This window comes from Halichoeres trimaculatus, unplaced genomic scaffold, assembly GCF_033239565.1.
Source record: "Halichoeres trimaculatus isolate MK-OKI-2021-1 unplaced genomic scaffold, fHalTri1.1 fHalTri1_scaffold_15, whole genome shotgun sequence".
NCBI classification, from domain to species: Eukaryota; Metazoa; Chordata; class Actinopteri; order Labriformes; family Labridae; genus Halichoeres; species Halichoeres trimaculatus.
The window spans coordinates 22410603-22424410 of NW_027437193.1; the positions used below are offsets into that span (position 1 = coordinate 22410603).

Here is a 13808-nt window from a genome sequence, read left to right on the forward strand (position 1 = left end):
TGAGTGCCATTTGATGTCGTCTTTCCTGTCTGTGTCTTTCTGCCTCCAGGTTTATAGAGTATGGGAGACACAGAGGACACTACTATGGGACCAGTCTGGACTCTGTGCACAAAGTGATGGCTGAGGGCAAGGTTTGCCTCCTGGATGTGCATCCTAGTGTAAGTATTATTCCATAAAAGACGATAATTAGATTCGTTTTTATGTAGCTGACTAATTTTGGATGAGTGACCAATGAGGGTACTTTAGAGCCAGAACTATTCACATGTCCCTGTTAAATCATTCAAGCTGGTGCTTCATACAGCACCAAAAAGGCCACAGTGAAACTTAATCGTTTTTATCGACGACTTGTGAATGTTGAAATAATAAAAGCTGAGTTTCTGAGGGCCGCTGTGTGTCACTACTGCAGTGTTAAGTTCCTGGCAGCAGTTTTCTCACTTGGCCAGGCACTGCATTGAACACTGGACTGGCAGATTGTGTGTGTGTGTGTGTGTGTGTGTGTGTGTGTGTGTGTGTGTGTGTGTGTGTGTGTGTGTGTGTGTGTGTGTGTGTGTGTGTGTGTGTGTGTGTGTGTGTGTGTGTGTGTGTGTGTTTGTGTGGGAAGCTGATGAAGGATTGCATGCTTCTCGTCTGTTCAACTGACTGTGTGAGGATGGATAGCAACTGTTTCGCTTTTTAAAATGAGGTCTGTGATTTAAAGGTAAGACTGGTGGTGGTGACTTCATGGCTCTGGGTGGATTGTATCAGACCTCACACTTTAACTGTACCTTCAGAAGAGACGGTCTTCATAGTGACTTTGGCCCTCATTTATCAATCTTGCATGGGAATTGGCACAGATCTGGGTGTAAAAATGATCCTACGACAACGTATGAAACGTGTACCAGGGCCAATCACGGCGTATGCCTGATCAAGTGCTGATAAATGTGGCGCCTGAAAACAATTGTAATTTACATAACACGCCCCTAAATATTACAATAGAATAGAAAAGAATAGAATAGAATAGAATTGAATAGAACTTTATTGTCATTGTAACAAGTACAATGAAATTGAAGATGGGAGGTTCAATCCATTTATTTAATTATTCAAGGTTCGGCTGGCCAAACCCACAGAATTTACTACATGCAGGGACGCAAACTTCTCCATGCTGGTAATCGACAACGCCATAGCAACAGAGGTAGAGAGGAAATGACAGCGTGTTGTTTGGCAGTCGGAAAAGTAGAGCGAATCAGAAAAAAACTCAACTGCACGGAAATCACTTCAGTTATTCAGCAGCGTGGATGTGAAAAAGTAAAATACAGCAGAGTTTTAAACATTTAATTTACACATCCTTAGTTTATATCTTGATTAATTCATCTGTGATATTTGACCATTAGAAGCTACAATATTATCAATTGTTTTCGTTCAGTTTCAGAAACATGGAAAGTTGTCTTTAAAATGTGTTTGAGCTCTGAAAGAAGCTGCAGACTCCAGCCTGAACCTGTCACAGACTGAGGAGAGAGTGGAGCTGAAGTGTGTCGATCGTGCGCAGTTATGCACGGGTAGACCGGAGTTTTATGATTATTTGTACCACAAGACGAGCACAGGTTATGATCTCATGTAAATGAAAGTCTTTTGTTATGAAACAGTCACTTTTTCGCACACAGTTCACATTTATATGACAACATGAGAAGGGAAATTATAATCTTCACAGTGAATCCTGTAATCAATACAGCTTCCTTAAAAAAATCTATGAAACATGTTTTTTTATGGGGAGAAATCAGCTGACAGCTCGCGCTGCTCTTTCATAGCAAAGTATTTTATAGATTGGCGGAAGAACAGTGAAATGTTAGAAACATTCTTAGTGTCATTTCTAATTCAAGGATCTAAATATTAATCTAAGAACATCAGTGTTTATTTCTGAAAATATTTTGTGCTCATATGATCTTAAAAGTCTCTTCAACAGACGAATTTCCCTCGCTGCCCACTGACATGAAACTTGCGTACACGAACTCAGACCTGGCATGGGATTTGAGCGTACCCTACGCCTACGTTCAGATACATAAATGTCGATCTGTGCGTGGAAAGGAGCGTACACCATTTTTCAGGCGTACACACATTTGATAAATTAGGGCCTTTGTGAGGAAACTGGTTGACTTTCTTTGCCCAGATTTTAACCTCTCTGTGCTGGTTTATGTCGTAAAGATACAAGTGTCAGTCACCCCAAAGGCTTGTTTTTGCAGCTTTTCAACAGGGAAAACCATTATCTGAAGATTTCTCCAAGTTTTTTTTGAGTCAGGTTTCAGTACCAGAAAAAAACGAAGTCAGAGAAGCAGCAGTAGTCGTAGTAGTAGTAGTAGTAGTAGTAGTAGTAGTAGTAGTAGTATTATATGGTGTGCATGATTTACCTGCTGCATTAAACCAACACTTAAAAAAACGAGTTCACTTACTGTAGTTTGAGTGGTCACTACATTTCCTCACATTGTTCTTCCTGCACTCTGTTAAATTGATGCCCACAGATTGTCCTTCCTGTTAGAAAGGAGAAGGCGTGCTTTGTGACCTAAATCACAGCCTGTCCATAAGAAAAGCTCCAAATGTTTAGCTTCACTTTTGGAGAGCTGTCATGTTATCCATCTCTTATTCAGTCTTTGATTCAGATCAGGGACATCTGTTTTAATCCAACTGGACACACATTTCAAACACATCAAAATATGACTTGGATCTGATCATCAGAAATTACATTTTATGCAGTTTTAAGCTGTCCAAGCTTTATAAAAATCGTTTAATACAACCAGTTACGCCAACAGTGGAAACTAATCCCATGTGTTTGATATGAGGCACTGAGTGTTCCTTCGACAGTGGGAATTAGTGACAGTCACAAATCGAGAGGAAAAAGGGGATAAAATGAAAAACAAAGTAGAATTAAAATAATATTTCTGTGGTCTCGTAATCTGCTGCACATTACAGTCTGAATATTATTAGACAGCTTGGAAAGTAATGCATCATGGTTCAAAATATGAAAACTTCTTTCAGCCAGTTTCACTCGTCCTCTATGTTCATCAGTCAGCTGCAACATTTGAGTTTATCTGAACTCTGTTGATCATTTGACTCTAACCTCCTAATCTGATTGGACAGGACACATTCATTAGGGGTGATTTACAGGACAACAGCACGGGACTTTTCACTTCATGTATCACTCCTCCGCAGCCCAGTGCTCTGGTTACAGTTTATAAACATTACACCAGAGGGTTTTTAATCTTGAAAGGTTGAGCATGCTCAGTTTCTAAAATCTGGAAGATAAAACTGGAGAAGATTTGGGTGAAAATGTTTGAGCTGCTTGAAGGGAAATCCAGCAGCAGTAAAGGATGTGGGACTTATTTTTGTCGGTGAAACCGATGAATAACTGAAAAAATAAGGAAACAGCAACATGTTATCAGTTACTTTTTTCCTTTATTTTTTAAAAGGTAGAGTTCACAAGAATTTTCACTTGTCGTTATTAAACATAGATTAAAACTGGGCTCCCCCTCCTTGAATCAGTGCCAGCAGCAGCGCACACCCACAACCTCTGACTGTAGCTACCTGAATACACTCACTAGCCCAGCAACCACCTGTAGCATCAGGTTTCTTTGTAGGAGAGACTTGTGAACTCAGTTAGAGCAAAGAGAATAAAATCCAGATAAAATAGATAAAAATAAGGTAAAATCATAAAATAAGAGCTTTTCTGTAAAAATAATCATCAACATGCAAAGTCACTTGCGCACTTGGCGCTCTGTGATTGGCTGATGTAACCACGCTAACACCCCGGCCAGAAACGTCCCGATACAACCAGCACATCAACTTACAGGCTGAGGAGAGGGTTGAGGCAGACACAGACACTGACACACATGTATAGAGGCCCAGAAAGTGACAAGTGAGCAGGATTATTCATGTAAAAGTTGGCTTTTTTTTCAGGAGAATTCTGCAGAGCCTACCTTAAAGTATTTTGCAGTGATGGATGTTGTGCTAAAAATCACTTTTGATATTTGGTACATGAAGTGCTCTTGTATGCTATTTTTTGATATTACAACAACAAATATCTATAGGAGAAAAAGGTCTGTATCATTCCTAAATCTCAAGGGATATCCTTTAGTATTTTGTTTTTCCATCTTGTGAAATCATTTTCCAAAATGTTGTTTTGATAGTTTATTTTACCATAAAAAGGGACTTGCTTCCTCTCTTTCTTGTACTCCACAGAAAATAAAGTATGTTTACACGTCTGAATTTAAACCATACGTGGTGTTCGTGAAGCCCCCACGCATCGAGGAGCTCCGCCTCACCAGGCGGAGAGCTAAGTTCATCTGCGACGAAGAGGACAAGAACTCAGTGAGGATCTTCTCGGTAAGAGGAACAAACACACAGAGCATACTGGGGACACGTGTGAGGACAGGTGCTTGTTCCATGTCTTGTAACATGCGGGGCGGAGTGAGGTCAAACACCGTGGCCTCAACACACCCAATGGCTGACCCTTAGGTTTACATTTGAGAGGAGTTTAAGAGGCGAGGGGAGTTACAAGCTGCTCTGTGGGTGGCTTCTTGTTCCACAATTGTACGAGGGGAAACGTTTCCACCAGGGCTCCATCATTCAGAAAGTTTAGTTTGGATCAGAGAGATTAGGATCTGGAAATCCAGGATCAGATAATATGTCTCATTTTTGTCTCAGTTTTTCAAATAGAGCTGAACTAGACACAGATCCAGGTAAAGTCTTGTGAAAATTGTATAAATCTTAAATTATTTTTCAAAGTGATCTTCATCTTCTCTTAAGTAGTGAACAAAACAAACTGGAGGTTTAATCCAGAGAGAAACAAAGACTGGCTTACCAGATATAACCCACTTTTATAATCCTTTTTAATTCTTTAGACCAACTCATTTATGTGTCTGTACTTTTGGACAGCTGCAGGTGAAGACTTTGATTGCCTGTATTTGCGATGGATTAAGGGGAATATCCTGTTCAGGTGTCTCAAAGTAACAGTTTGTAAGTTTGATGGTTGAAGTGTTTCAGACCTGATGAAAAGATGCCAGGTCCTGATCTCCATCTGGCTTCACACTCGTAGTCTGACCCTGGCTGCTTGTGCTGCCCTTATTAAACCCACCAGGTCACACACCTGTGTCTCAGCCTGGATGGAGTTTGAGCGCCACTGATAGTTCAGGCTTTTCTTAAACATGTACTACAGCTGGTGTGAAACGGCCTCTTCTCCTTGACTCTGAGCGTGTAATGACGTGTGTTACGCCTCGGTCTGTGCAGTTGAACGGTCGTGGGAAGCCGTTCCATGTCCTGTTACGATACAGTATGTGCACATCATCATAAAGAGACTGTTGAGGTAAGACCTTAGCCACTCTGTTAGCGATGTGTCAGGAGGACTGCTCAGCCTTTTTCACACATGCACTGCACTCCTGAATATTTCCCTACATCATGTGAGTGAGCTGTGAACATAAACAGCCAAATCACCCCATACTTTATACAGACTTTTCCCTCGAAAGCTACTTTAATGAAGCTACAGTGGGAAAAATAAGTATTGAATGTGTCAACAGTTTTCTCATTGCATGTATTTCCAAAGATGCAATTCAAATGAAATTTCTACCAGAAAACTCAAATAATCCACACATGAAAAGAAATCATGACATTCAGGTGCATAAATAATGATTATGTGGAATCAAGTGCGATAACACAGGAAAAAGTATTAAACACGCTAACTGAGACTCATCTAATACCTGGTGGAGAAGCCTTTGTTTGCAATGACAGCTTCCGGACGCTTCTTGTGTGTTTTAACTAATCGCCCACACTGCTCAGGTGTGATTTTGGCCCATTCCTCTGCACTGATTGTCTTTAAATCTTGAATATTCTTTGGTGCCCTCTGGTGAACCCTTTTCTTTCCACAAATGTTCAATTGGTCAGGTGATTGACTTGGCCATTCTAACAGATTGATTTTCTTTTTTTAAAACTATTTGAGAATCAACTATGCCGTGTGCTTTGGATCGTTGTCCTGCTGGAAGGTCCAGCCACGTCTCATCTTCATCATCCTGGTGGATGGCAGCAGATTCATATAGAGAATTTCCCCATACATGGCTCCATTCATTGCTCTGTCAATTTTATGAAGTTTGTCAGTACCATGAGATGAGAAACAACCCCATGCCATGATGCTTCCACCTCCAAACTTCTCTGTTGGTGTAGTGTTTTTTGGTGATGTGCAGAGCCATTTCTCCTCCAAACATGGTATGTAGTATGACAGCCCAAAAGTTTAATTTTGGTCTCATCTGACCAGACAACATTCTCCCAGTATTCTACAGGCTTGTCAAGATGCTGTTTAACAAACTTTAAACAAGCTTCAACATGCCTTTTCTTGAGGAACGGAGTCTTGCAGGCTGAGCGTCCATAGAGGCCATGGCGGTGGAGTGCATTGCCTATTGTTTTCTCTGTAACAATTGTACCTGCTGCCTCCAAGTCTTTTTGGAGCACTTTTCTTGGCTTGTTGAGTACTCTTCTGACTATCTTTCTGACTCCCTGGTCAGAAATCTTGCAAGGAGCTCCTGTGCATGGCCTGTTGACGGTAAGGTGGTGCTTCTTCCACTTGTGAATAATGGCCCCAACGGTGCTGACAGGAATATTCAGGTGCTTTGATATAAGTCTGTAACCAGTTCCATTCTGATGCTGAGCAACAATCAGGTTGTGAATGTCTTCAGAGAGCTCTTTGCCTTTACCCATCATGAGGTGTGTCGTATTTAACTGCTTGGTGAAAAACAACCTTTTTTATAGGACCATCAATTTGCTCTAGCCCAGCTGATGTTGGTTTGCACTAATTGGAAGTTCAAGTAATAATTGCTGACAGATTTCAGGCAGTATGGTGCATTTCCTTGCCAAAGTATACAGCCTTTGGTGTGTTCAATACTTTTTTCCTGTGTTATCGTACTTAATTCCACATAATCTTTATTTATGGACCTGAATGTCATGATTTCTTTTCATGTGTGGATTATTTGAGTTAATACCAATGTCTGGAAGAAATTTCCTTTGAATTGCAGCTTTGGAACTAAATGAAATAAGAAAAAAGTTGACGCATTCAATACTTATTTCCCCCACTATACATGCTCCTTATCCTTCACCAGAAAGTGTGAAAAAGTACAAGAAAAAATGGAGAATATAGAAACTTTGTACCTACATTTTTTCACAATTTCACAATGAATCTGAACATATTTTATAAGTTGATCAACAGTAAAGAGAACAAGAGCCTCCTGCTCATTCCAGTTCTGCAACAGCAACAAAATTCTGCCAGCATTTAGTGTAATAATAGTGTCCCAGTGGGGGATTTCAAAACCCCATTACAGCATTGTGTCATGGATAAGGCAAATAACAAAGATGGAGGACCTGAAATGTAGCTTTAAAGAAGGGTTCAATATCAAAAGCAAAGCTGAAGCCAAAACTGAACAAAAACTTACTTCAACAAAATCCACAGGAGGGACACTTGATGACTCATTAGAAACATACATCATACAACAGGGAAAAAAACACAGAGACTAAATAACCAGAGGGTTATTCAACTCAGGTGTGACAGGAGATGAAAATAATCAGGGTGTCTTTAATAAAGAAGGAACATACACAAGTGCAGGAGGTAAAACAAAACACACACTGAGCAAGAACTACAAAGTAAAACAGGAACAAACCAAAGACTTCACATGGAAAACACACACAAGACTAACAAAGAACAAGGAAGACGTGAGGAAAACTAATAACAATGAGGCAATAAGACAATTTGGTTTATACTTCAGCATCAGATTGAAACTGAGTCGTAACAATGACCATAAGCCCTATGATTGATCGCTGGGCTGCACAATCACAGCTCATCGGCGACACATTTCATTGCCTTCGATGTCTCCTCTCTGCTGTCCTTGTAACAATACTTGATACACAATTTAAACATAATCTGCTTGGAATCATGATAAAAGAAAGCTGAAAACATTGCTGGAGGATTACACTGAACATACTGCCTGCACAGCGAATCAAACACACAGCACACAAGTATTAAGCACGAATTACCGTGTTAGACATTACAGTGTAGCATCAGTGCAGAATCCATACGTTTACACAGGGCTCTGAGTGGGATTTGTGAAAAGCAATGTGTTACATTTAGTAGCTATCAATAAAAAAAGTGTTCTGAGTTAAGTTGTTCATCTGTGTCACTGATGATTCAGGACAAAACTTGGACTTAGGGAAAGAGAAAAGTCCAGGACACATAATATAGTTCAGAAGATGAGGTTCCTTACCCGACACAACTGTTAAATCAGAGAAGGCAGACAAATCAAGCAAAGGCTAATCCACAAAATCAGAAACCAGAGCTCCAAAGGTTAGAAAGAAAGATAAGGAAACAGAGGAATTAAAGGTCCACAGGTGATTAGCAAAAGAGGCACGGGTGAAAAGGAAGACAGTAACACTGGATTACACAAAAACAACAGGATTACAAAATGAAACAGGAAGTGAGCACAAAACACATGGGAACATGATCACAGTCTGAATATAACCACATCTTTTGCTTGTTAAAGTAAGGAATACCCACATTAATAAATGACACAGGTCAGTGGATGCTCTCATTATATCTCATCCATCCCTTTTTTGTCACAGGAGGAGGATTTTGAGGACATGATCGCCTCAGCTGAGACCATGGAGAGCCAGTGCGGTCACTTGTTTGACAAAGTGATTGTTAACGGAGATATCACCGTGGCGTTTAGGGAGCTGAAAGCCGACCTCAAGAAGGTTGAAGAGGCAGAAGTCCAGTGGATTCCTGCAGAGTGGATTTGTCCTGCCTCTCCAACACAAGCACGGAGAAGCTGCGGTTATCTGGACGGCTGGATTTGAACTCCGAGCCAGAAGAAAACAAAGCAGAGAAAAGAAGAAAGAAGAGAAAGAATAACAAAATAATGTCTACATTATTTTCATTAACAGATTTTATTTTCCACTTGTAAATGAGTCCTGTGACGACCACAGTTTTCCACAGTGTCCCCCAGTGTGTATCTAATTAGGCGAACAGAATCCATCTCCCCTGTCTTCCTCTGTCTGTCTCAGAGCCAGCTTCTCTGTTGGCATCAGGCTGCAATAACGTCGGCTCGCAGGACGGGAGAAGAAGAAGGAAGGAAAAAAAGGAAACTCTCCAGAGCTTGTGGCTGAGTGTAATCCTTCCTTGCCAAGTCGCAAACATCAGCATGTAATTATTCTGACAGCTGCTGCACTTCAATTAACTGTAATGTACACCAGAGAAATATTATTAGTAGCAGCCAGAGAGACACGCTGCCAACAACAAGCTGAACAAAATAAGGACAGACAGAAGATAACGGTCGATTAAGACTGAGAGGAAGGAGGAGGAAAACCTGTTCCATGGCGTGTGTGTCTGGATTGTGAACGTATAGAAGACAAGGATGTTTTAACAAGTGTTTGATTTATTTACTGTAAGGTAGACACTGCAGGAACTCAGTTTCTGCTGGTTTTCGGGGCATTAACAACCTGTTGGATCACCTTTAAATCAATTATACTTAAAGGAAAATTAAAAATAATTGAAAGAAGCTTTCTATTAGCAACACTCATTGTTATATTTTAGTGCTGGATGAAGAATCTGCTCTGCACAAGCAGCTCAGTCTGATTCTTCTGATCGGTTGCATTCCTCTACATTCATACCGTTTCCTTCCTCTCGTTGGACGCTGTGCTCAATTGGGTGTGAAGGAGTGTTAATGTGTCTATCATGTCGTGTTTGGGGGGAAGTGGGAACTGCATGATGTGGGGAGACAGTAATGGCTTTCCAGGGATTTTTCAGCCTTTGCAGACGGTCGGGGAGAGACTTACGAGCACACATAAAAGCTTACTGTAAAAGCACAACGAGGCTGTGGCGGTGAATGAGGCTGCAGGGATAGAGAGCATGCCCTTTGGTTTGTTTCATTTCACTTTAACAGGCTTATTGTCAGCGTCAAACAGAACCGCTTACACAGACCCGACAGATCCACACACAAATGGATGAGTGCAGATGCAGTCATTTGTGTGTCTACATGTCTCCTGTGCTATAAAACGTAAAGTCCAGACAGTCAGGACAGCAGTCACACTTCTGCCAGGCTTGAAGTCCCAGCTCTGCCAAAGTGTGGCAGTATAATTTCATCACACCGCTGAGAATCTGCAGGCGCCCTCTGAGATCATAACCATGCCATTTAAGACACCAGAGTGCTTCCATGAAAACCCCACGTTTTATGTTCGCTGCAGCTCCCGCTTCAAACATTACACAGGAGCATGATGTCAATTGCTCTTGGATAATTTGGCTCGATCATGTACCTGTCTATCTGAAGGATGTAAAAACAAATATGACCTGCGTTTAACGATAGCTTCATCTTTGCATGAGATAGCCATAACTTAAACAGCCCATACAGTGAACCACATGCTGACAGTATACGACAGGATTATACAAACCTGAAGCAGGAGAGGGGAAAAATTTACAGCTTTTTACAGAGCACTGTAAAACAAAAGGATCATTAAATAACCCCTATAATCTGATATTGACGCATAAAAGCCAGAACACGTGCCACAGAAAGAGTGTCTCCATCTAACTGATACAAGCCTTCATTTATAACTAACCGAATACATCTTTGTTCATTTCAGTGCACTCAGGCATTTTGTCGGTGCAGCCTCTTATGGTTTGGTGTGAACAGAAGCTCAAGGTGTCTTATTTTACCACTGTAGGAGTCTTTGGTTTAAAAATCTGCATTTTTTCCAGCAATGACTCTATCTCATATTCTTTCCTTACTGAACGTAGAAAGTCTTAGCTAATGGCAGAATGAGCTGTTTTGTATTGGCAGAGAGGATGTGGCTAATTTTTCATGGGCTCAACCCACATACTCAGCTCTTCTGCTCTTTCAACAAATGCATATTCCTTACAACTGTGGCTTCATTTAAAAGGTAAATAAACCAGCTTTACAACAGCAAAACATTTAGTTCCAAGAAGCCTTCTTACAAAAAAAAAGGAAATAAACCACCAAACATATGAATATCCTTATTTTCTGTTCTATGTTTCTATTCAAGTAGTTTATCTTTTAGGGTCGTATGATAACTAGTAAACTTATTGACCACTTCATTTAAGAAAAATCACCTGTAACCAGAGGCCTGTGCAGACCATAGACAGAGTAATACATGGATGTATGCTCTGTGACATCACCATGTGTTCCTGAAGTGGGGTTTTAGAGCCCACCGTTGTCAGAAGCCATATTGAAAAAGCTAAACTCAGCCTAATGTAAGTCAGTTTGGGATAAAGAGGCAGAGTTGAGGGGGGGCTTTGAGCCTCCTGCTAACAGCTATAGTGCCCAGCCTGTCAGTCAGGTCATCTCCCTCTCGTCCTTCTCCTCCTCTTGACACTATGGATGTTACCACAACTGAAGACACTATGAATGTCCAGAGTTGACTGATCTTCTAGTTGTTAAAACAGAAGATTACATTTTGACCAACTAACTCATCTTAAAAAAAGAAAACACTCCCAAAATCAGTCATTAATAAGATAAGAAAATAAGATAAGACCTTAAATTTTCCCCACAAGGGGAAATATACGCAACTTAACACAATAATGTGAAAAATAAAAATAATAATTAATTAAATAATTGAAATACAATTCTAAACAGCACAATTTATTTAGTACAGCTTATCACAGGATCATAGTCTGAATTTAAATAATGTTGCAGTTAGGTAGTCCCCCCAACGTCACCTGTCTGTTTCTCAAACAGATTTTTGAAGCAGATCGGCTATGGCTGTGCTGCCATATTGGCAGTGACGGGGGCTTTGAGTACAGCTTTTGGGTGCCCATCAGTCACGTGAGCTGAGCTGTGCCTCTGATTGGGCAAGCTCGGGATCTTACCATCCTCGAAGCTGTCTGGTTAAAAAAAAATTACTGTGGGGGTTGATAGTGAAATTACCAATTTAGACAGGAGCTGTTTCTCGAACAGACTGTAAATAGGTTAATTTCTGTTCTGTTTTGTATTTTTGTCTTTCTTGCTTGTTTCTTTCCTTCTTTGTTTTTATTTTTTTTACTTCTTCCTAATTTGACTCATCTTGCCTTTCCTTCCAGTCTTACCTTATTTCAATGTTTAAAACTAAATTTCTTGTTTTTCTGCAAGATATCAAATACTTTAGGGAAAAGGAAGAGGATCTTGGTGAAGGAAAAAAAATGATGAAATTTTTCTGTTTTTTATTTCATTTTATTTTTTTCTTTAGTAACACGGAGCCATGATACTTGAATATTACTTCTAGTTATGCTATTTTGAATAGCGGTAATGCATGTATCGTTGTATTCTGTATTATTAATGCATCTTTTTTTTCTTTTTCTTCTTTCTCTCTCTCCCTTTTTGTTGCTGTTGTTGCTGCGTCTTTTTTTTTTTTATTATTGTCTTATTTATGTACCAATTTATTTATTGTCACAGTGGGGGAAAACGTTTTTATTCGACACCATAGCAATTACAAAAATGGAAAATATTTTCATCCTTTGGTTGAATTTAAAAAGATTTGTATTGAAGGTAAAACATGATGACAATAAAAAGTATTAAAAAAAAAAAAAGATAGGGAACAGTAGGTATTTTAGACTGTGAAACCAAAACAGACAAGAGATGGTAAATTTGCTTAAAATACCTCAGGATAGAGTTGGTGGGTTTTTATAATTTGACCCAGAGCCAGTATAAAGAGAATGAAAAGAAGGACGTTTAACTGAAACACATTAGTCACAGTTTTCTTTGTCCAGCAGACTTTTTTTTGCATACAGCAGCAACATGTACCAGGATTTGGAAAACATCATTTTTCCATCACACACTTACTTGGCTCTCAACATAGACCTTGAGTCTGTGAACCTACATACACACACAAACACACACACATAGGAGAGCCGAACAATCCAAACAAGAGGAGATATATGTCCTCTCTCTGTGTTTTTTACGGCTCTCCTGGCTGCTGAATGAGGGTGTGTTTCAGCTAATATCAACAGTTGAACCGGTGAACGTATCACTGAGGGACAGCGCTAAATGGTGTGTGATAGCATGTAGCATTCTCTGACTGCTGCAGAGGAATGTGAGCAAGGAATTTACTGCACCTAACGGGGATGCTTCTGCTCCATGTGTTTTTCAGCTTTGAAACCTTCGTAACTGAACCTCCCCACTGATACAGCTGAGTTATGAACAGAGAGCAGAGTTATGGACTCCTCTAATATGTTCAACGAGTGAACAAGTGCCGCACCAACTTCAGCCAAAACATTTACAGCTTCCACTCCTGACAAGAAACATCCATTTATGTTGGCAAGATTATTAAGTTATTGTGCATTAAAGTCGTTACAGTGGAACCAAACAGTGTTGCATAAGAGTGTTTGGATGACAGGAGGAAAAACAGTGGTGGATGACAGTTGACTCAGAGTCCTCTTAAACTGGGCCCACTGCCCGCACGCTGTCGTATAGACAATGACGATGCTAAGCTTCTGTCAGACCTTATTTCCCTAATAGTTCACAGCCGCAGTTTCTCCAAAATAGACGCAAACACTGACAAATGTGAGCATTAGAGCTGGATTATCCAAGCTTAAACTGCAGACAGAGTAGGATGTGCAATTCTGATGCTTAGATGCACATGCTAGCACATTTAAATCTGTGAAACGCTCAGCATAGATCTATTACATTTTCCACTTTTTGTATTGAGTTTATAAGGAGCCAGTTTGTACTGAGAACCATATCTGCTCAGCAGGATTCAGTGTTTAATGCGAGGCACAGTTTGGTGGTTTTGCTGGTTATTAGCAACCGTGTAATTACACCATAAAT

General features: G+C 40.2%; 1 protein-coding gene across 1 annotated transcript in view; it reads left to right on the plus strand.

Annotated features, from left to right (window-relative positions):
• Positions 1-12135, plus strand: part of LOC141803922 (MAGUK p55 subfamily member 7-like) — a 37477-nt gene extending 25342 nt beyond the window's left edge. Inside the window, exons 16-18 of the mRNA XM_074688010.1 lie at positions 50-158; positions 4207-4350; positions 8620-12135. Coding sequence (XP_074544111.1) covers positions 50-158; positions 4207-4350; positions 8620-8853 — 487 coding nt within the window. The 3' untranslated portion in view covers positions 8854-12135. The remainder of the gene's footprint in view (positions 1-49; positions 159-4206; positions 4351-8619) is intronic.
• Positions 12136-13808: the final 1673 nt, after the last annotated feature.